Source organism: Pollicipes pollicipes, unplaced genomic scaffold (genome assembly GCF_011947565.3).
Source record: "Pollicipes pollicipes isolate AB1234 unplaced genomic scaffold, Ppol_2.1 Scaffold_4881;HRSCAF=5763_pilon_pilon_pilon, whole genome shotgun sequence".
Lineage (NCBI taxonomy): Eukaryota > Metazoa > Arthropoda > Thecostraca > Pollicipedomorpha > Pollicipedidae > Pollicipes > Pollicipes pollicipes.
This window is the reverse complement of record NW_023596576.1, coordinates 52368826-52390479: the sequence shown is the minus strand read 5'-3', so window position 1 is coordinate 52390479 and position 21654 is coordinate 52368826. Positions and strand designations below refer to the sequence as shown.

The following is a 21654-nucleotide window of genomic DNA, read 5'->3' as shown; positions in this document are numbered from 1 at the left end:
AAACATTGGTTGCCTTTTCATTTTAGCTTATTTCGATTCACTCTATTGACCTCAGGGGTGCATCCAGGATTTCGTCAAGATGGGGCCACGCAACATTGTTGGGCCACCTTGAGTTTGGGGCCCCTTCCAAACAAAATATTCTTGCTTTTCGCCATTACATTTTAAGACAAGTCTTATGTAATTCACTCAATTTTTATAGATCATGTTAGATGCCGTGATTTTGAAGCTAATTGTTTCGGAACAACAGGCATAATCAACTTCTGTTGGCTGCTACCAACCATCAAAACCAGGCATGGACTTCATTCCTACCTCATGTGTTTACGGCTAGCCGGTTGGGCGATGTAATCAGCTGATGGCTGATAACCAATGCATAATTTTTATTTTGTTATAAAGGAATACAACATATCTTAGCATTCAAAGTATGTTAGCGTGATGCACTAGTATAATAAGTGCTACACACTCAAAAGCCAATGGAAATGACTGGTACGACGTCGGCGGCATGTACAATTACGCTCGGCAATCGCGCGTAAAAATTTATTGGCGCATATTCTGCTGCTGCTCTAAGGCGAAGGCACCAAGGCCAATAGGGACGGAACCTGGGGATCATGGGTGCCGCAGGAGACCAACAGGCCGATGGGAAGAATCTGCGGAGGAAAACCTAATCGATCAACAGTGCTCAGGCACTGAGGCAAATAGCGGCCCAACAGCACATTAGGCCCTACGAGAAAATGCAAACAAATCAAGGGCAACGTGGAAAGCTCCTTAGCAGTCAGATTGACCCGGCAAGTTAACATGTAGGCCAAGGCAACCAACAGCGTAATGCCTCTAGACAGAGTAATGAGTCCCAAAATTTCCTCCAAGTGACACTTTCTCAATCAGCAAAGAATGAGTTTCGTTTGGTTATGGACTCTTTACTTTTGTTAACAATGTTTCTTGGTCGTATTCGTCTGTAGGCCCAAATGCATCCAATTGAGTTGTGTTTTTGTTGTAAGAAAACTGCGTCTGTCCGGCCGATTATGGGCCCCTTTGGGTTCCCTCGGCATGGTCCATGAGTCATGGTCCTGTGCCTCCCCTCACCCCCACCCTCTACATCCGCCACTGGCCTGAGCAACTGAATAGATGGGACCCGCTAAGAGCATAGCCATCCATTCAAATACGGAATACTCACGACGCAATGCGTAGGGCTCTAAGCGATCGAGTGCGCCCAAGCAGGTTAACATATAGAGCCCCGTCAAGAGCGTAGGGTGTTCCGTTCAAATAGGGAGTGCCCAAGACCCAATGTAGAGGGCCCCCGAATGATCGAGTGTGCCCGAGCAGGTTAACAGATAAGGTTTCCAAAAAGAGCATAGGGCCCTCCATTCAGATAGGAGGTATTCAAGACCCAATGCAGAGGATCCCCGCATGATCCAGTGTGTCAAAGCAGGTTAACACAAGGGCCCCGTCAAGAGCGTAGGACCCTCTATTCAAAAAGAAAGTACCCAAGACCCAAGACCCGAGGCCCCCGAATAATCGAGTGAGCCCGAGCAGGTTAACAAATAGGGCTCCCAACAAGCGTGTAGGGTCCTGAATTCGAATGGGAAGCACCAAAGACCCTATGTAAATGGCCCCAGTATGATAGAATGTGCCCGAACAGCTTATCAGAAGGTGCCCAATAAGAGGGTACGGCCCTCAATTAAAAAAGAAAGTACCCAAAACCAGATGTAGAAGTGCCCCACATTCGAATGGGCCCCAGCATCTTATGAGAAGGAGCCCCGACAAGAGCGTACGGCCCTCCATTCAAATAAGAGGTACCCAAATCCCGGTGCGGAAGGCCCCCGAAAGATGGAGTGTAGCCGAACAGGTTATCGGATGACCGCGATAGGAGCAGAGGGCCTTAAAATCAAACGTCAAGAACCAATGTGCAGGCCCCCCCGAGCAATCCAGTACGGCCGAGCAGGCGAACAGAGGGGCCCTGTCAAGTGCGCAGGACCCCTTCAAATAGCACGTGCCCAAGGCCCAATGTAGAATGTGAGTGATCGATCGAGCGGCGGGATGTACCCGAGCAGGTTATCGGATAGGCCTCCCCACAAGAGCGTACGCCCCCCTCACCCTTTTCAGAAAAGAAGCAAGCAAGGCCCAGTGTGGAGGGTCCGCGAACGAATGAGTGTGCCCAAGCAGGCTATCAGATGGGCCTCCGACAAGAGTGTGGGGCTCTAAGCAAGTGACAGAGAATTGGAGACGCCCTAGACCAATATAGAGGTCCAAAAGCACATTGCAAGTGTAGCGGTAGGTTGACCGACATCCACGTAAAGGGCTCCTGGGCAGCCGAGAATAGCCCAGCAGTTTAGGATATGGGACCCCGACTATACAGCTATGTAGCTATATAGCTCTATATATACCCGACTATATAGTTCCCGGAGTCTTTCTGGCAAATGGAAAGGATCCGTGGAAGGGCTCGTGATTGGCAGGTGTGCTCCGGCGCGCTAACAGGAAGGGCCCCAACAGCAGCGCAGGGCCTCCGAGCAAATGCAAAGAAATGAAGACCAACGTGGAATTCCATTTAAAGATCGAAATTATCTTGCAAGTGGGCATATCGGTCGTTCGGAAACAGCATGGGGTCTCTAGACAGTGTAAGGGGGCTTAAAAGTTCCAGTTCACAACTTTTTCACTCATTGAATAATATTTTGCACTTCCAATAGGTTCTTCACTTTCGCTTACAATTGTTTTTGGCCGCCTTAGAAGTCCAGAAATACCCAGTTTTGCAGCGTTTTGTTTAAAAAAACTCCACCTGTTCGGCCGGCTATCGATATAGGCTACCGGCTATAGGCCCCATCGGAGCCAATGGGCCCCTTCGGGGCCCAAAGACGGGCATGACCTTGTGCCCCTCCCTCTGGATCCGTCCCTGGTTGACCTTATGATTATGACCTTCGGTGGGAAGGGAGAAACTTGTTACTAGTTTGCTTGCTGACTTCTGTTGCTATTTTCTCAAGCATACACATTCTGTTTGTTTGTGTGACAATGTATCAACGTTTGGCTACGCTTACACTTACGCTTTCCACAAGCTTTTCCATGCCACATAAAGGGAAATTTTGAGCTTCATTTGGAATGCTGTGGTGACCTATGTGCTCTATTTTGCGTTCTCTGTTTTCTTTTACCGTTGTGATATTCCACAGTTTATAATAATATGGTTGCGCCATCAATGTCAGTTGCTTGACCCAGATTTACTTCACACACTCAGACAAAAGAGTTGGCGAATCTTTTACCATGTCCCGTGCGTTTCTAATGTCACGCCTTGCCCAGTGTTTTCTCGAATATTGACAAAACACGTCTGGAAATGAATCAACCAATAGTAGCATCAATACAAGATAGCAACATTCCTTATATGTATGTATCAGGCACTGTTGCCGGCCATATCGCATTTTAGATAGCATCAGACCGAACTTTAATAAAGCCTGACACCAGCGTAGGCAGTACGACGAAAGTGTACGTGAGGTTCGAGTAAGTCAATGAGCCTTGTGACCCAAATGCGTGAAATATTTAAAATGCTGGCAGCTGATCTGGGTGATGGGATGGGCTAGAGTGGTAGAGGGACGGCCATGGCCGTACGATCATTGTTCATCCCTTTCACGAGTCCTACAGCCATAACGTTCGATTAAGAAATTAATATTTTGGTATTACTTCAACCTCCTAGGGGTTTCAGCCTGGTACCGTATAGATTCACGGCTTTTGGCCGAGCACACAGTGGACCGTTGTATATGCAACGGCTTGACATTCCGAATTTTCAGAATTCTCAGCTTTACCACGCGCTCGGGTGGGGAGGTCAAATTGACCCACCCAAAGGCTTGTCCAGAATGGTTTCCAAACGACGCAGAGCATTAGCGCCGAATCTTTCATGGCTGTAAACGATTGAATAGCGGATCGTCTGGCATCAAAAATTTTGATTTACTTTGTGATCTCGCTTACCTTTGGCAGGTCAAAGTCAGGCAATAGTTTCAGCGAAGGCAATTTCTAGGGAATCGCTCAACCTGATGCAACAACGGAATGTCAGACGAAACGATGCATTTCTGATAAATTTTCTTGGACAACAAAACAATTTAATCATTTAATTTCATTGACCTAGGGTCAGGTATGAAAGTCAGAACGAGTTCAAAACCAATCTGTTTTATTACTCCAGGTCTTGCTGTATGGGGTAATTTCTGGTGCTCAATTCGAATTTATTGATAACAGGAATCGCATCACACACCTTCCATAGACTTCTTTATGGCCAGAATAGGTCGCTGACCTAGAATGACCCAGGTCGAGATTTCATTTTTAGGAACATACCGCCTAGACTAATCTTTGTCGCTTATCCAACTGCAAAACTCAAAGCAGTCTTGTATGACTTTGGTCACCATGACCTTCAAAAGGTCAAACAAGGTCACTGATCTTAGATGAGCATGGAACCTTTTGCTTAAAACAATTATCTAGGTTCTAAGGGCCCTTTGGGGACCAATCTAGAATCCGACCTTGTTTGACCTTATTTGACCCAAAGCTTATGAAATAGTAACTTCAAACTTCGACCCAAGTGAGTTCACGTACAGGCCAACACACCCTGTAAATTTGGTGCGTCTGTCTTTCTTAGTCCCTGAGATCTCAGTTGGATCAAATTTACCCCCACCACGCCCTAGCAAAGGGTATCCAACCTGCCACCCCGGCGCGTGTTAACTGAAAAGCTCCGTAGCATGAATGACCTAAGTCATTCATGACTAAACCAGTACCCGTCCCCAGCAATCAAAAGTGTGTGCCGCCGCCCATGGCCGTCAAAATACAGCACCTGCGGCGACCTAAGAGGTGGCCTCTAGAGGGTGCGTTTACTTTCCGATCATAAGGGGCACGTGCCTCCAGCGCCTCCTCCTTTCTAGATCTGCCCCTGCATGACTTTGACGCTGCTTAAATTAAATACTATCTCAATTATATGAAATTTAAAACACGAAGTGCGTTTTGTCAAAGAATGTGTGTTAAATCCGTTGAGAAGACATAGGGGTGGATGGTCGGCCGTTGTCCACCCACCTTCCCATCATCTACAAAAATTGACCCTCCTGGCGGGAACATTATTTCGTGCCCTCCCCCCGTTACGGATTCGCCACTGATCTGAGTAGCTCACGATATAATTACCTTCCCTTCACATAACGTGGATGTGTTTGAGTAAAGGCATTTATGCAAAAATAACTTACGTCTCCGTGTGCCTATCAAAACAGCCTGCAGTAAAAATGTCAACGCTTCGGTGCGGAGCCCTACGCTTTCGTTTCGCCAATTAGTAGCCCGGACAGCTATACTGGTTCCGTGACAAACATTCATGCGTTGACGTCCATGCATTTATATAATAATACTTGACCACAAAGGAACGTATTAGATGTAGTTCGAGATCAGTGCCATATTGAAATAAGAGAGCCTCTGCATAACAAAAGCGGGTAAGAATAATCAGAATTGGAGTTGAAATAAGTGGAATTTCCAGATAGTACAAAATAACTACAAAGCACCTCTAGAATCTTTATAGTACCACAAAACTAATTTAGTGTAGAATAAGCTGTTTTGAGCATCTTATTTTTTTAGCGGACCCAAACGAGTGCGCGAGTAGACGCTTCGAGGTTATTAAGCCTTGGATTAGCCGCCTTGGACAAGCGGGTAGTCCGCCGCAGCGTTAGAATCGGCGTGGCGTTGGTGATAGTATTTGTATTAACTTGGTTAACAGGGACAGTCAGTAGATATGGCGGATGCATGGAATGAATTACAGCAGATAAAAAATAAGAGGGTTTCTCTTAGAGAGAAACTAGCTCAAAGGAAGAGAGAAATGGAAGACATCCTCAGTTCCACCCATGAAACGCCTCCCAAAGGTAAGCTCCCTGACTAGGTAGGTGCCTAGCTGTAAAAAGTGGTGTGTGTTCTGCTGATGGGTGAGTCTGTAAACCTGAGCAAGTTTTTGCACATTTTTTCACTCCAGTACAAACTTTACAAAGTCCTTTCCTTATGTTGCACATGGGGGAAGAAGAGCTGCTTTCCTCTCATGGCCAGTAACATCCCTGCCTTTGTGTCACCCCTTGGGGTGAGTTAGGTGCTAAAGATGTGCTTCTTTTTTTGATCATTTATTGAACACCACATAACCAGGAAAAGACTGTTGACTGGCGTAACTAGTGCATGATCAGGGACAGGAGGTTAAGATAATGGCAAATGTGGATCACAATTCATGGACAGCCCTGAAACCTCTGACAGAAGCTGGGCCATTTCATGATGCCTTTACTTTTGGACATCCATGTCCTCAAGTGGTGGACACATTGCAATGGCATGCCACAAAACCCATCCAAACTATACAAGAGCTCTCAGCCAGGATACATCAACTTCATGAACCATTTCTGTCATCACAGCAGTATGATAAATATTACAGGCTATCTACCCAGGATTCAGCTTAACCACATTTTCCTTTGTCCTGCACCAGACTTGTACATAAGGGGCCTGCTATTGAAAGTTGAGTGAGTCACTGGCCACTTAAGGGCAAACAATTTGTATTTAGCAGTATGCCTGTAGGCAACAGGAACCATATGTGTGAGATTTGTTGTGTGAAAAGTACTGTGATGATCTTGGCATGATAGTGTTGATGATAAGAACAATATGTCACTAAGAATATCAACTCTTGTTTTCAGATTCTCTGTCAACTCCTCCCAAGGCTGCTAGGACTGTTGGCCCAGATTTAATTGTGTCAGCACTATCTGCTGCAAAGCCCAACAATGCACCAACAGACTCCTCTCCAGGTATGATCTCTGACTGTGTCTGAGCAATGTCTTGGTGGGCTGTTTTTTGCATGCTGCTGGTGGCCAGTTGATTAAAGGGAAGACCAGGTCAGTTATTACAAGATTAGGGAGGGGGCAGGGGCACTCAACACCACAGGTTGGAAGGGACCCTTAGTGCTAATGGTCACAGGCCTGATTGGAGGGCCCAATGGGCTGATGGGAGGTTGTGATAAGTCTGCCTGTGCAGACCAGGCCCTGAAACATCAGTCTAGAAACTCTCTGACTGATTGGGAGTCTGTGACAGTGAAGGCTTATTGCTGAGCCCTAGCTCCCATTTCCCAAGTGGAGACAATGTCAGTGTTCAGGAATGTCACCAAATACCTCTTGTGTCTGTCATCACCCTCAGACAATGAAAGGGGAGATGAGAAATGGCAATGAAAGCATCTGCAGGGAGACAAATGGCCTGCATGTGAATTAAGGACCCAAAACCTGACAGATTTTTACTTTGTGCCTGACTGACCCAGTCCTCTGCCCCGTTTTCTCCAAGGGCTGATAAACCGAGCTGGGGTCCCCGCGCGCAGTGTTGCGATGCGCGGCGCTGCAGGCTCCAGTGCGTAGCCCGGCGCTGACCACCGCAGCTAATAGCAGGTGGCGGCCGGTGGGCGCGCAGGAATGGCCAAAAGTAAACTCGGATCGTTCGGAGGTTATGCTGGGGCGAATATTATGCCTGTGCAATGCCGAGGGTAATCCTTTAAATGCGTTAGTGCTTACAGCGATGCGAAAAATATAGCTAACACCACAACTGCAAGTGTTTACTCTGCTTTAACTGCTAAGGGGCTCCACATATCGTTCTGAAAACTGTGCAGGTGAAATCTTTGGCCCAAAACACGCTCCGTATGTCCCAACTGATTTCATAAAGTGGTCGAAAGTGTCACTTCCTGGCATGCGGACGGCAGCTGTTGGTGCCGATGTCGCGGCGCATATGGAGACTGCAACGCTGGTAAATTTACCCCTGATCGGGCCTGAGAAAAGATAGCGCCCTCAGGCGAACATGGGCTGGGTACGTAAATGTTTTTTTGTCACCCGGTTTCAAATACGCTGTTGTTAATCTACAGGGCCTTTGGTATCTCTGAAGAACCCCCAACATTCAATCAACACCCTGGACATTTATCGGGTTACCAAAGCCCTGATGAACCGTTGTTAAATTGATAACTCCGGTGCTTGATTTGATGCGGATATTTAATGACTGATTTGGTCATTTGTGACCTCTAAATGTAAGCAGAATTTAATCTCGTGATATTTTTGGTCTTCTGATTTAGATACATAAACTGAAAAAGATACAGTAGTGCTTTGCGCAACCAATTTATGAGTGCCATCCCACTGCTATGCCGCTATTCCTATCGCCCTAGTTTGTTGTATTCTTTTTGCATTCAAAGTCCTTGATGTGTTGTAAGTGTTGTATATAGTTATTATTAACTATGGTAGTTTGCTGAAGTAGGCTGGTATATCTTTACTTGTGGTTTGGGCAGATCAATTTGCACCAAGCACAAGTTGTTGGTCTTCGTGTTTGAACGCGACGTCGTGGCTCTGGTTCCCCAGGTGTCTTATTTAAACAAGTAACCAGTGGGGGTTTGCCTTTGAAATCGTACATTACCTCTGAATAGTATTAACAGACTATGCTTTCTTATGAACAATTACCAAATTAGTTTTTGCTCTTGGTTAAAGTGGTCAAGTTGAAAGCATAACTAACAGAACATGATATAAGTGGTTAAGGTTGCATTGTTACATTACACTGGGATGCAGGGGTGTGTTGTTCCATAAAACTGTTAAATCTACTCAAGTATTTTGAACAAACCTAATTTATATGTGACAGTAGGCCTGGGCTTGAAAGTTCACACATCACGCTTGCCCCACACAAAATACCAGTGTCTTCCTGAGCAAACTTGGCTAAGAAAAGAGAAGCCATTGCATCTACATCCGGACTTGCCCATGCACATCCAGAGTACATCCCCCCCCACCGAATTTAACGTGATGAGCTTGTTCTCAGACGTGTCGCGATCGGCTGAGACGTCGCCGGCTGAGGCCGACGCCACCGAGGTGGAGCAGCAGCTGCTGCGGCTGCTGACGGCAGCGCGCGACCTGCCCGCCGACGGTGTGCAGCTAGCGGCCGAGGTGGCGGCGCGGCTGACCGGTTGCGTCTCGCAGCGTGCCGTCGATAACGTGCTGCAGAAGCTGGCCGCCCAGGACCTCATCAGGTGGGAGGCGAGGCAGCCGGCGCCGGAGCGCTCGGTCGCCCTGCGATCGGTCACGGCAGAAGAAAGGATTTGCTGGGATAGATGGTTGGCTTATTCGTGTACTCCTGTGATCAGGCTATGGTTGAAATGTGGCAGACATGCACGCTCACACCCACACAGTAATCCTGGTAAATCCCGACAATAGACGACAATAGAGGACAAACTCCCGCATCTGATCCGATGTGCGTACCGTCTCCCTCAGTATCCGGGAGACGACCCGCGAGGGTCGGCGTCTGCTGGAGGTGTCGGCCGTGGAGCATGCGCGCCTACAGGTGGTGGTGGCCGAGAGTGGCGGAGGACCGGCCGACGAGCCGCCGCCGCCGCCGCACCAGCCGCCGGCCGCCGGAGACGCGCCAAAAACCGACGATATCATGGTGAGCGTCACAGGCCGACTACGCACCCAGGGACCACGTCACAGTGGGCGGTAGTATCGCCTTTTCGTGACTGTACCATTATGCTCTTGAGGGACTTATGACAAGCTCACTCTCGTGCTGTCAGGATGTGGACTTCTGAGACTGAGCTGCGTCTGTCATCCCGCCTGTTTACAGAATTTGCTAGCGCTGCCGTCTGCTCGCGAGAAGGAGAACAAGAAGATGGGCGAGGAGATCCTGGACCTTCTGTGCAAGCCTACCGTCAAGGAGCGCTCGACGGCCGAGCGGTTCCGCTCGCAGGGTGGTGAGTGACCGGCTGCCGGCCGGCCAGGATGGCGCCGAGCTCCCGCCGGTGGGAGGGGCTGACGTCTAATGCAGCTGCCAGGGCGCTGAGCTCCCGTCGTCGCGGGGGACTGACGTCTGGTGCAGCTTCTAGATCGCCGACACCCGCCATTGCGCAGGGCTGACGTCTGACGCATCTGACAGGGCGCTGAGCTCCTGTCGTCAGGGGTGGGGGGAGGAGCTGACGTCTGATGCATCTGCCAGGGCGCTGAGTCAGCCACCGTCGCGGGGCTGACGCCTGATGATGCAGCTGCCAGGGCGCTGAGTCAGCCACCGTCGCGGGGCTGACGCCTGATGATGCAGCTGCCAGGGCGCTGAGTCAGCCGTGCCCGCTCACAGCTCTTGTGTGACGCATGGTGCCAAGTATCTAGACCCTGCAAGGTTTTCTTGGGCGGCCCTTTCATGTGCCCAGAGCTCGAGATCTAGTGACGAAGCCTGCGCTGCTATGCAGGGCATAGTGTGGCGTTAAAGGGACAAGGACTCAGGTGAGATACAAGGACAAAAAGTCGAGTGGTAAAAGGTTAAGTGCAAGAAGCCAACTAAATTAAATTCAGGTACAAATTTTAAAAGCAAAGAATGCTACAAGGATAGAATACAAAAGCAAAGTCAAGATGACTATGAATTGAAAGAACCAAAAGTCGAGGTGATCAAGTGCAAGAAGCCAACTAAATTAAATTCAGGTACAAATTTAAAAAGGTGAAAGGTGGAAAGAAAAAGCAAAGAATGCTACAAGGATAGAATACAAAAGCAAAGTCAAGATGACTATGAATTGAAAGAACCAAAAGTCAAGGTGATAGAAGTCGACATGACAAGTCGAAGTGACCAGAAGTCATTGTGGTCGATGTGAGAATACTAACAGAGTAATTCAACTAGTCAGATAAGCCAAAAGTCAAAGGGGGATAAGTCAATTGGATACAGGTAAACGGCCAATCAATCTAAGTGCGCAGGCCTCTGAACACACCATTTGCCTTTGGTCAGTCGCTCGCGCAGCGGAAAGCCAGGGTGGCTGAAGTCCCTGATCCCGCTTAGCCAGTGCGTTTCTGTTTTCAGACTTTCCCTTTTAACTTCCAGAATTTTTCTGGCGGCCTCCTTGACAAAATGTGGCCGCCCCGCAGGGAGGTGTCCTCAGGGAGACCTTGCAGTGCGACGCGGGAGCTTGGGTGGAAAAGAACAAGTGGACCAAATGAGGCATTAAAACTGCATGTGCTGTACCTCCCTAACCTAAAGAAAATGGGGCTCGCGTTTCTCAAGCTATGTTGTGGCCAAATATAAGCCAGGTATAGGTTAGACCCAGCCTCTGATTGGTCAGCGACAAACTAGCCTCGTGGTCACGTGGAAAGCGCGTAGTCCCCTAAGTTGGCTGATGAAGGACCCACGCGCGGTCGGCAAAGTTTCCAATTTCCTTGCCTTAGAACCCAAGAACCCTTTGACTTTGATACCTTTTGACACTTGACGTGGTTGTGTCAAAAAAAGTGGACACTTGCACTTGCACTTTTTCGCTGTAATGTTTTCTTTTCGACTTATCCCCTTTTTAGTTTGATCCACTTGACCTTTATCCATTTTCCTCTGTTGCCTTTTTCACCTCCATCGTTACCTTTTTCGCCATGGTCCGTATCTCTTTGTATTTTATTTGATCCCCGTTTATTGAAGACGTCTTAGTGTCACCATCCCGTATGCGTCTGTCATGATGCCTGATCTGCTGGAGGGTGTGGCCGGCTGTCGCGGGACTGTGTACCGGCAGTTGACGCTGCTGGTGCGGGTGAGCCGCCGAGTGAGCACGGTCCCGTTTGTGTTCCAGGCGCTCAGGTACAGGAGTACTGTCGCCACGGCACCCGCGAGGACTGCGACCGGTCCAATAAGGAGAACGAGAACCCCTGCAGCAAGCTGCACTTCAGGAAGATCCTGCAAAAGCACACCGACGAGTCCCTTGGAGACTGCTCCTTCCTCAACACCTGCTTTCACATGGACACGTGCAAGTGCGTGACAAGGCATTTGGGCGCCAAATGACCACCGCAGTCGGCGCGCCCGTAAACTCCAATAAACAACAAAAGCATTAGCTGCTTGAATCGCATTGTGGTGCTTGTTACATAGCTTTGACCCTTCGGCCATCTTCGCACTCAACAAGAAAGATAACAGGCCTTACGCGGTACATCTGCTCGGCCATTCCCATACTCGTCGCAGCCGACACGTCGCGGTGCCGCTGTGCGCTGGCCACCGGCGGTGGGCGCGGCCTATGTGACGCCGCGTGACCGGCGGCGCGCGCGGCCCGTCTGGGCGCCGGCTGAGTGCGGCCGCCCCGCCGGCAGGTACGTGCATTACGAGGTCGACTACTCGGGCCTGGGCCGGCACGGCGCAGAGCCGGCCGAGCAGAGCGCACCGGCCGTGCTGCACGCCGGCGCCGCCGAACGCACCGTCCTCTTCCCGCCGCAGTGGATCCAGTGTGACCTGCGCTTCTTCGACATGTCCGTCATCGGTGAGTGGGTGGCGCCGGCGGCAGGTGCGCGGCGGCGACGTGCCGTGCTTGCCGTAGCCCCGCCGGCCCTGTGTTGGCAAGCTGCTTCCGACCCGCCGCGGTTTTTTGCACACTGATGGGAGTGGGGCCGACAATGTAACAGTGCATCGTAAGGTGCTGGTGGGCATCGTTCTCCCAAGCACCAAGCTCGAAGCGAGCTGGCGTTTGTTGGGACGGCCAGCTCGCATGCCTTACATATGTTGGTAGGTGCTAAACCATGGGATTTGCTGCATAGATGTCGCTTCTGGCAGGCGATCATCGGTTACCAGCGTCACGCACGCCAAAAAGATGAGGGGGAGGGAGCGCTAACGGTGGGAAGCCTGCGCTTTTCGCCTCGACAAATGATCGCCCTGTTCCTATGTGCTGTAAGGAACTTCTTTCTGGTGTATTGCTGAACAAAGTTTTTCTATTTGCTGCCATTTTTACCAAACACTCCATTTTGGTTGCGTTGAAATCGGATCATGCCGTGCGGGGTCTGTACGCCTCATGACGGCACATGGCGTGCAGCAATAACACCATAGATCTCCTGCTTATTCACGACACTGCGGTGAGAAGTCACCCATTGCAGCAAGACCATCAGCATTATGAGTGTTATATTGATTCAGATCCATCCGTGCGTGGGTGACATTGATTCTCGATAATGGCAGTGCATAGTCACGTCTTTGTCCCGCCCACCGAGCAGGTGAAACCTTAGAAATGTCGTTGGATTACCGCTGTAGCTTTAATTGTCGCTTTGCTTACAATGCACCTGGCTGCACCCACGAACCCCGTCAGTGGTGTTCACAGATGACGCTCACTGCGCCGTGTTAGGTCTAACATTGACTCCCTCTAGCTCTTCTGTTTCTGCTTCTCTGTTTCCCGCCGCTCCCCTTCTTTTTCTGTCGATGATGCATGGCACACGGGGCTACCGTAAGAGCTCCGCTGTGTGGGCGCTTCAAACGGCAGGTCGGTGCGCCCGCTCGGTGGAAGAAGTCGACCGTTTTCCTCACCGCTTCCCCGAGAACCATCCGAGTAGGGGGTGGAGAAAGGGGCCTATCCCTATGTCGACCGTGGGAGCTGGCGTAAGCCGGGCAGTCGGTGAGCTGGCGCTCAATGCTGTCCCACCCGCGGGTAGGATAGTGATTGCCTTCCTGCAGGCCGAGTCGCAGCAGGGTGTCTCGCGTCAGGGGCGAGAAATCCCGCACCAAGGAGACGTTGGCGGACTCCCAGCGTGTCTAGTCTCCATGGTGCGGAGTTGTTGCCTGGTGTGGGTCTGCGTGGTTCAGCGTCATGACACGGCGTCAGACGGCACTGCGGGTCCTGGCCAGGTCCGTGGAGGTTTTCTGCCTGGTTTTCAGCGTCGGCTTCTGCGGCACTATGCTGAGTGTGGTCCCGTTGCCGTCGATCCGGCATGGCCCGGTCTGGTGCGCGCAGCACGAGACAGGACACTGGCAGGGCGTCCTGGCACCTGGTCTGGTGCGCGCAGCACGAGACAGGACACTGGCAGGGCGTCCTGGCACCTGGTCTGGTGCGCGCAGCACGAGGCAGAGCGCTGGCAAGGCGTCCTGGCACCCGGTCTGGTGCGCGCAGCACGAGACAGGACACTGGCAGGGCGTCCTGGCACCCGGTCTGGTGCGCGCAGCACGAGACAGAGCGCTGGCAGAGCGTCCTGCCATCCGCCGCCTCGTGAGTGACGTGGCCTGGTCGCACAGGGCATGCAGCAGCCTCCATGCCTCATTAGCCAGCATTGAGTTCTGCGTGGACGGCCGTGCTGGCAGCAGCTGCAGGCCCGAGTTGTAGTCTGTCGTGACGCCGGTCTGGCGTGTGAACTGCTGGTCTGTGACGGGAGGTTTGTGAATGGCAACCTCAGCAAGCGCTTCACGGATCGCCGTTAACTCAGTCCTCAGACTGCTCCGAACTGACCCAGCATGGACGCGCACTGTCATGTCTCGATGTGGGCGACGGAGGTTGGACCGGCGCGCCGATGGCGTCGTTGTATTTGCCTCCCTGGCGCGGCCCGTGAGACCAGGCTGGTCACATCCGCCGGCGGCAGTGCCTCGATGAACCCCAACGCGGTATCTGGTCGTTGGTCGGGCGGGTCCTTCCGTCTGGGTGAGGTGGGCAAGTCCACTACGAACCAAGCCGACCGGCGGTCATGGATCCACGGCCGGTCGCACTGGAATAGCGCCATGGGCTCGGGCTCCGTCGACAGGAAAGCCACCCCAGCCACATCATTCCTGCTGCGTTCGACCCGGGGAGGCATGGGGGACAGGACAGCACGGTGTCTTCGTCCGGTGGCTTCGGCGGTAGCGGCGGCAGCAGTCCGCCTCTGTCTCGGCACGGCTCCGGTCCACGCCCCGCGGGTGCGGTGCTGCAGGCGTCGGTGGGTTCTTCCCGGGGGTCCGGGGTGACGTCAGATCCCCGCACGGGTCAGAGGTGAGGCGTGCGCTGGTGATCCATCGCCGCTAGCGGACTGACCCGCACCAGCACCAGGACATCAGGCCAGTCCGCGCGGAGAGGGCGTCCCCTGCTGAGCCACACGCAGCCAGTGATGAGCATGGCGCACTTGCTCTGTCCTGCTCGGGGCTCCGCTCTCACCGACGGATTGCGGTGCAGGCCGGGGACGGCTGCGTCCGTAGCATCTGTATGCGGTCTTGTTGGTGCGTCGATGGCTTCCGCACGACTTGCCGGACAGTGCCTGTAGGTGCTGCTGTCTCGGCGCCGTCTTCTTCCGGTGGGTGACGTATTCCGTGAGGTGGAGCTGGCTGTCGAGCTGTACGTCCCGGAATGTCTAAACAGGGCCTGCTTTCGATGGCTTCTCCGCTGAGGAAACCGCTGACTTGACGCTGCCTCCGCTTTCGTCGGGGCTCAGCCAGCTGGCGGCAACGCAGCCTGTGTTTGATGGTTGGCGTCACCTTCCATCGCTGGAGCCTCCCGTCGAGCGTCCGTCGATGGAGCGGGCAGCCGCCAGCAGACGCATCCAGACATGGCCGTGCGGGGGACTGCGCCCGTCGATGGGGCGGGCAGTCACCAGCAGAGCCACGTCGCCCGCGTCCAGGGGTTGCGAAACTTCTCCGGCCGCGCCATGGTCGATGTATCTTGTCAGGGTCCCGTTTAGCTCATTGTCTTGGTCTGCGCTGCCAGCATCGAGAGCCCCCCCCCCCCGCCCCTCCATGGGGATAAGAAGGAAAACTCTTAAGATATATCAGTTTTACGCCAGTTGGTCGATAGAGCTCACAACGAGGACTTGTCATGAAACCAGCTGAAGCCAAGTAGATGCTTCTCATCAAAATTTCGACACTACTTAAACGGAGTCTCACTGGTATCACGGAGTCTTGAAACCATGCTGGTATTATTATTATCAGATATGGAATTCGCATTGAAGCGTTCTTTTGCGATAAGAAAGTAATATTTTGATAGCACATATTTACGTTCTATCCATGAACTTCATCAGTATAGTTGGCAACGACAACGCCAAACCACGAAGGAAGCTGGGTACAAGCTGTCATCACGGAGTTGTCGGGAATTTCCAGGATGTGAGGTGCATTCTAAGAACTACCAAGGGTAATCCTTCAACATTAGAAACACGGAGAACCCGTGTCTTTAATTTGTTGCGTCCGTTGTCCGTGTTCTTCATTTTGGAATCTGGGTTATTTGTTGTGCTTTTAAAGATTTCGGAAATTCAACAAAAATGAAGATGTTAGAATTTAACAAAATTCAACAAAAAATTAATTCAACGAAAATGCTAGAAGGTATGCACCTGCCAATTTGGAAATTCGGGCTGTGGTGCAAGCCACACTGAAGAACAAGTCAATTACGTAACATGGACACAGGTACACAGGACATGCTCCTGTGTACCAAAGTGACTTCATTCTGCTTCCATCTTTGTAGACAAAATCGTATAAAAGTGTCGCCCCCCTCCCCTCCCCAATCAGGGGTGACGTCTCTGCCTGCCTGTGGCGACGTCGCCTCGAGGGTCCGTTGCTGGCCGGGCGTGCGGCCATGCTTCCGCCGGCATTCCTCAGATAAAGTGCTCAGGAGCGGCGCCGTCACTGTGGCCCAGCCGCGCTACCATAGTGATGAAATAAGTGGCCATGCGGCGCCAGTGATGCAACGGGGAAACATGCGGCGCCGATGGGTGACACCCCACGTGCTTTACGGCTGCGTCGCGACGAGGCCACCGATTGGCCGGCTGCCACGACTGCGACCGGGACGCGGGGAAAGAGTTTGGAAAAGAGCTTTTCTAGTGAGAGGCGGGACCGTCCCTGTTTTTCCAGTGAGAGACGAGACTCGTCCTGTTTGGCCACTGAGAGACGAGACCCGCCCTGTTTGGCCAGCGCCGACCGATGTTGTCGCGCTGTTATGACATGGGTCGTTGTGATGTTTAGTTTTCTATTAGAGACCGGAGACGTGAGTTTTCCGTCAGCTTTCCTGCTTCTTGACTAATATGCATCCACCTGATCACGCCAGCTGACGTCGCGGTACATAACTTAACGGAGACTTCAATGATGAAGTTTGATGAAACAGGACTGGGAAGACATTCTGGGGGCGTGTATCAGCGGCGTGCGTCGGCCGTTAGTGGGTTGGCCGGGCGTGTGTGGTGTGGTGTGGTGTGGTGTTGTGAGGTAAGGTGGGGTGTGGTGGGGTGGCGTGTGCGTCGGCCGTGCTGACGGGAGCGGCCGCCTCCACAGGCGAGTGTGCCGTGATCATGGCCGACCCGCCCTGGGACATCCACATGGAGCTGCCCTACGGCACCATGGCAGACGACGAGATGCGTAACCTGGACATCCCCTCGCTGCAAACCTCGGGCCTCATCTTCCTCTGGGTGACGGGCAGGTGAGTGTGGTTAGCTGCCCCCAACTCATCCTCACCCAGTTCTGCTTAGTCTCGGTACGCATAATCGCTAGCCCGCCGCAGCGTGAATGTGAGACGCGTCCCGTGTGTGGGGGCTCCACTGTGGAGAGAGGTCTGGTCACATACCATTTTGCCTCTTCCTGAGCCGGTTGTCCGACATGTCGAGGTGGGTGGGTCGTGTCGGGTCGGTCAGGTGTCCCTGTCGAGGCGTGAGGGCCGTCCCGGTCAGACCATCGCGTCGGTCGCGCGCCTGTTGACGCTGACGAGACCCGTCTGACACACGAGCTGATCAGCTGCGGCTGCGGCGGCGGCGGTGCGCCTCGGCTGACGCGCGCCGGGTGACCGCAGGGCGATGGAGCTGGGCCGGGAGTGTCTCTCGCTGTGGGGCTACCAGCGGGTGGACGAGCTCATCTGGGTCAAGAGCAACCAGCTGCAGCGTATCATCCGTACCGGCCGCACCGGCCACTGGCTCAACCACGGCAAGGTAGTACCGAAGCCGCTGCTTTCGGATTTGCACATGCAAAATTTAAAGCCAGGTGCTTTCGCCTTCGCGTTTTGAAAATCACGAAGCCATTGGCTTCGGCCTTCACATTCACAGTTCCAGACTCCAAAGTAACCGACTTCGACTTCAGCTTCGTATTTTTGTCTTGGCTTCGAATTTGGCTTCGAAGCCAGAGGACTAGTTTCTTCCACATATATGATTTACAGACATAGGGTAGATTTATAATATATTTGCAAATGGAACGCTGAAGGGATTTCCTGTCAAGGTGAGTTGTCAAAGAAAAGTGTGCAATGCACCTAGGACATTTTCACCTACAAGGTGAAAAGCTTAAAAAATAGAAACTTGATCAGTGTCATGCCCAGCAATTCCTGGTATCGAACCAAAGTACAACCCATGCATCTGATCGTCGCATTCTGCTTAGTCAGCCGTTACGCAGCGCATATCATACAGATGAGTGCACAAGGTTTTATGGAATGAATGCGCTGACATTCGCCACGCAAGGTCAGATTTTTGCAGATTGAGAACGCCATTGGTACCAACAAATACAATGAGTGGCCTTACTATCAGTGTCACCGAGTCAACCTGTTTAATCAAGACACAGGAAACAGATTACAAAGGCAAATTTAGAATGTGGATTGGAAAGCGGAGACATTGATACCGGGTCAATTATATTGCAAACCAACCCAAAGAACTAACACTCGGCCCAAGCTATGCGGGTTGCCGTCAATGCCCACATGCTCATAGCCGTAATCTGACCTATATATAGCCATTAAAGCGGCATCGTGTTGTTCAGGCGTTGGTTTAAGATCCAGCGTATCGGTGGTCAAGCCAGGCCACCTTTTCCACACAAGTGGGCATGATTTGTTTCAAAGTGCACGCTGGTATAGCCGATTTTGGATCCCGACATGGCCCTCAGTATTCTCGCTATCCCAGTGGCACTTTTGCCCTGGCATCGCGCATTCGAAGGCTGTTCTTTTTCAACGGTTTGTTCGGACATTTGAAGTAGCGCTGGCGCCCTGAAAGGTTTTTTTCGTAAGGCAATCAAGGGATAATGGAACAAGTCCTGGGTTTTAATGTTTGTAAGCTTAAGTGTTAAGAGTAGTTTTGATGTCTCAAAGTAACCGATTATGTGCAAGTAAACTTTATGTTTGCCAGATTTTATGATTGCCCCATTGCTTCATGATAAGTTCCCTCTTCCGATCCTCTCAATAAACTGAGCCAGCCCGATGCGGCCGCGTGGGATGACGGCGCGCGCCCGGCCGCGTCCCCAGGAGCACTGTCTGGTGGGCATGAAGGGCGAGCCGCAGTTCCTGAACCGCGGCCTGGACGCCGACGTGCTGGTGGCGGAGGTGCGCGCCACGTCACATAAGCCCGACGAGATCTACGGCATCATCGAGCGGCTCAGCCCGGGCACCAGGAAGCTGGAGCTCTTCGGCCGGCCGCACAACGCTCAGCCCAACTGGTGAGGGTACACCGCCGCCACTGGCACCCGAACGCTACCGGTGACGTCACGCGAACAGGACGCGGCCCCGGTGGATTAGCTGTGTAGCTGCCACGCGTCTCCTGTGCCGCGTCTTTGGGTGATGTGTGATCGAGTGCATCTATGCTGCCGTCTGACGGAATGCAAAGCAGAGTCCGTCTGTGCTACCCCACTCACGGGTCGCGTGACAGACCGTCTTTGCCGCGTCTCTGGTCTGTTAGTGTGGCCGTCTGTGTCGCGTCTCATGTCTGATGTGTGAGATGTTGTGCCGCTTCTGTGGTCTGGTGTGTGACTGTCTGTGGCACGTCTCTGGCGGGGTGCGTGTGACAAACTGTCTGTGCCGCGTCTGGTAGCGGGATCCCGTCACTGGGCCAGACTCTGGTCTGGTGGCGGGGTCCCGTCACTGGGTCAGAGCGCTCTCCATCCTCGCAACAGCTCGCACTCTGCCTGACCGTCCGTGCCGCGTCTTTGGTCTGGCGGCAGGGTCCCGTCACTGGGTCAGAACGCTCTCCATCCTCGCAACAGCTCGCACCCTGCCTGACCGTCTGTGCCGCGTCTTTGGTCTGGCGGCAGGGTCCCGTCACTGGGTCAGAGCGCTCTCCATCCTCGCAACAGCTCGCACCCTGCCTGACCGTCTGTGCCGCGTCTTTGGTCTGGCGGCAGGGTCCCGTCACTGGGTCAGAGCGCTCTCCATCCTCGCAACAGCTCGCACCCTGCCTGACCGTCCGTGCCGCGTCTTTGGTCTGGCGGCAGGGTCCCGTCACTGGGTCAGAGCGCTCTCCATCCTCGCAACAGCTCGCACCCTGCCTGACCGTCCGTGCCGCGTCTTTGGTCTGGCGGCAGGGTCCCTGTCACTGGGTCAGAGCGCTCTCCATCCTCGCAAGCAGCTCGCACCCTGCCTGGCTGTCTGTGCGGCGGCCAGGCTGCGCTCTGTGGGTCAGCTTCGGCCTCTTGTCCGGTCGTCCGGTGCGTAGTCGACACGCCATGCCCTGTGCTCAGCAGCGTTTGGCTGTGCAGCGCCACGAGCCTGCGAGCGAGCTCCGGGCGGCGGATACTGCTGACGTGCGGTCCGTCCGCCGCAGGATCACGCTCGGCAACCAGCTGGACGGCGTCAACCTCAGCGACCCGGAGATCGTCGAGCGGTTCAAGAAGCGGTACCCAGACGGCGACTGCCTGAAGCCGCCGCCCTGACGTCGCCGGCCGGACGGCAGCGACCTCTTCACTGGGGTGGAGCGCGGGGCCGGCGGCGGCTGCGGCCTCGTAGCCCTGCACCGCCCGCCACCCGCCCGTTGCGCCGGCGCACGGTGCGTGACCGGCGCCGGCGTGCCGCCTGACCCGCGCTGCTGTGACGGGCTCGCGGAGGTGACTCCCGAAGTCAAGCGGGGAGCTTAGTGGTGGGCGAGGGCACCCAAAGCCAAAGGTGATATTGTGTACCTTGTCAGAGGTCCAGACAGATCGGTCTTCACAAGACGGGACGTTTTCCTGCCAGTCTGAACCTGACACTCGAACCAATAGTGGCTGGAGCTCCATGCACAGGACGGGCTTGTTTTGAGTAAGCTGTAAGGAACTCGCCAGGGATCGTCATGTCCTTCATCCTAATATTTGGGCCCTCGTGTGGGCCTACTGGCTTGCGCTTGTTTTGACGATTCCGTATGTCTTCATCGGCCGTAGGGAGTGTGAACTGCAGGACACACTCTTGTACAAACCCATTTGACCATGACGATGCGTGCGAGCCGATGAGCCACATGACCAAGCATAGGGCGTGCGTTGTCCTGCGCTGCGTTGTCTACAGCGTGCGATTATGCATTTATCCTGCATTTACCCGCCGCCAGCTGGTTTGCTGACCTCTCCGTCTGGTGTTTTATCTCTGATTTAACCATTTCAACCTACTGAGATATACATTTTCTGAGTGAAAGATAAACGGTGTGTTTCGACTCGGATTTGTTATGCAGTGTTGCACTGTAATGTGAAATATTGTGTAACGCGGGTTTGGTGGGTGGTGGGATAGTCAGACTCAGCAAGGTGATGTTTCCGTCACGATAAACTATAATTCATAATGGGGTAAAAGTTGTCGGCATCAATTGCTCTCAGCTCGGTGTCAGCGGTTCCGGTCTGTCTGGTTCTCTTTGTCATCAGCGCCTTGGTCTGTTGGGTCTGACACGGAGTCTACCCCACCTTGGATATCGGCATCTCGGTCTTTCCGTAAGTCGTCAGTTTTTCTGCCGGGCTAGTGTTGCCACTACCTAACCGTCGTGATCAACTTGCATGACTCAGCTGAAGAATGGCCATCCTCGGCTGTTTTGCGGAGGCTTATTAGCGCTGGAAGTGGGAGAATGAGGAAGCATAACGTGAAGTGCTAGGGCCATGATCAATAGATATTCCTGCAGCGCACCGATCACCTGGCGCGTGGATCTTGCTCAACATGCCATCTCCTGTGCGTCATTGTCTAACTTTGGAAAGTGGAGATCTTCTCTAAGCGAAAAAGGAGCATGGAAACATATATAAACGATAAAACACGGACAACAGAAAGCTGTGAGACAGGAGCGCAAAAAACCAACGTACAAAAACAGCCAACGA

General features: G+C 52.8%; 1 protein-coding gene across 1 annotated transcript; it reads left to right on the top strand.

Annotated features, from left to right (window-relative positions):
- The first annotated feature begins 5626 nt into the window (after positions 1-5626).
- Mettl3 (methyltransferase like 3) lies at positions 5627-20322 on the top strand. The gene is made up of 11 exons (XM_037224831.1): positions 5627-5852; positions 6657-6764; positions 8791-8998; positions 9240-9411; positions 9586-9712; positions 11549-11726; positions 12057-12223; positions 16933-17077; positions 17444-17579; positions 18869-19059; positions 20160-20322. The coding sequence occupies exons 1-11, from the start codon at positions 5726-5728 to the stop codon at positions 20266-20268; spliced, it is 1668 nt and encodes a 555-aa protein (XP_037080726.1). The 5' UTR covers positions 5627-5725; the 3' UTR covers positions 20269-20322.
- Positions 20323-21654: the final 1332 nt, after the last annotated feature.

Coding starts and splice junctions, on each gene's coding strand:
- Mettl3 (XM_037224831.1), top strand. CDS start 5,726: ATGGCGGATGCATGGAATGAATTACAGCAGATAAAAAATAAGAGGGTT. Junction 6,765..8,790: donor ACCAACAGACTCCTCTCCAG/GTATGATCTCTG, acceptor GCTTGTTCTCAG/ACGTGTCGCGATCGGCTGAG. Junction 12,224..16,932: donor CTTCGACATGTCCGTCATCG/GTGAGTGGGTGG, acceptor CCGCCTCCACAG/GCGAGTGTGCCGTGATCATG.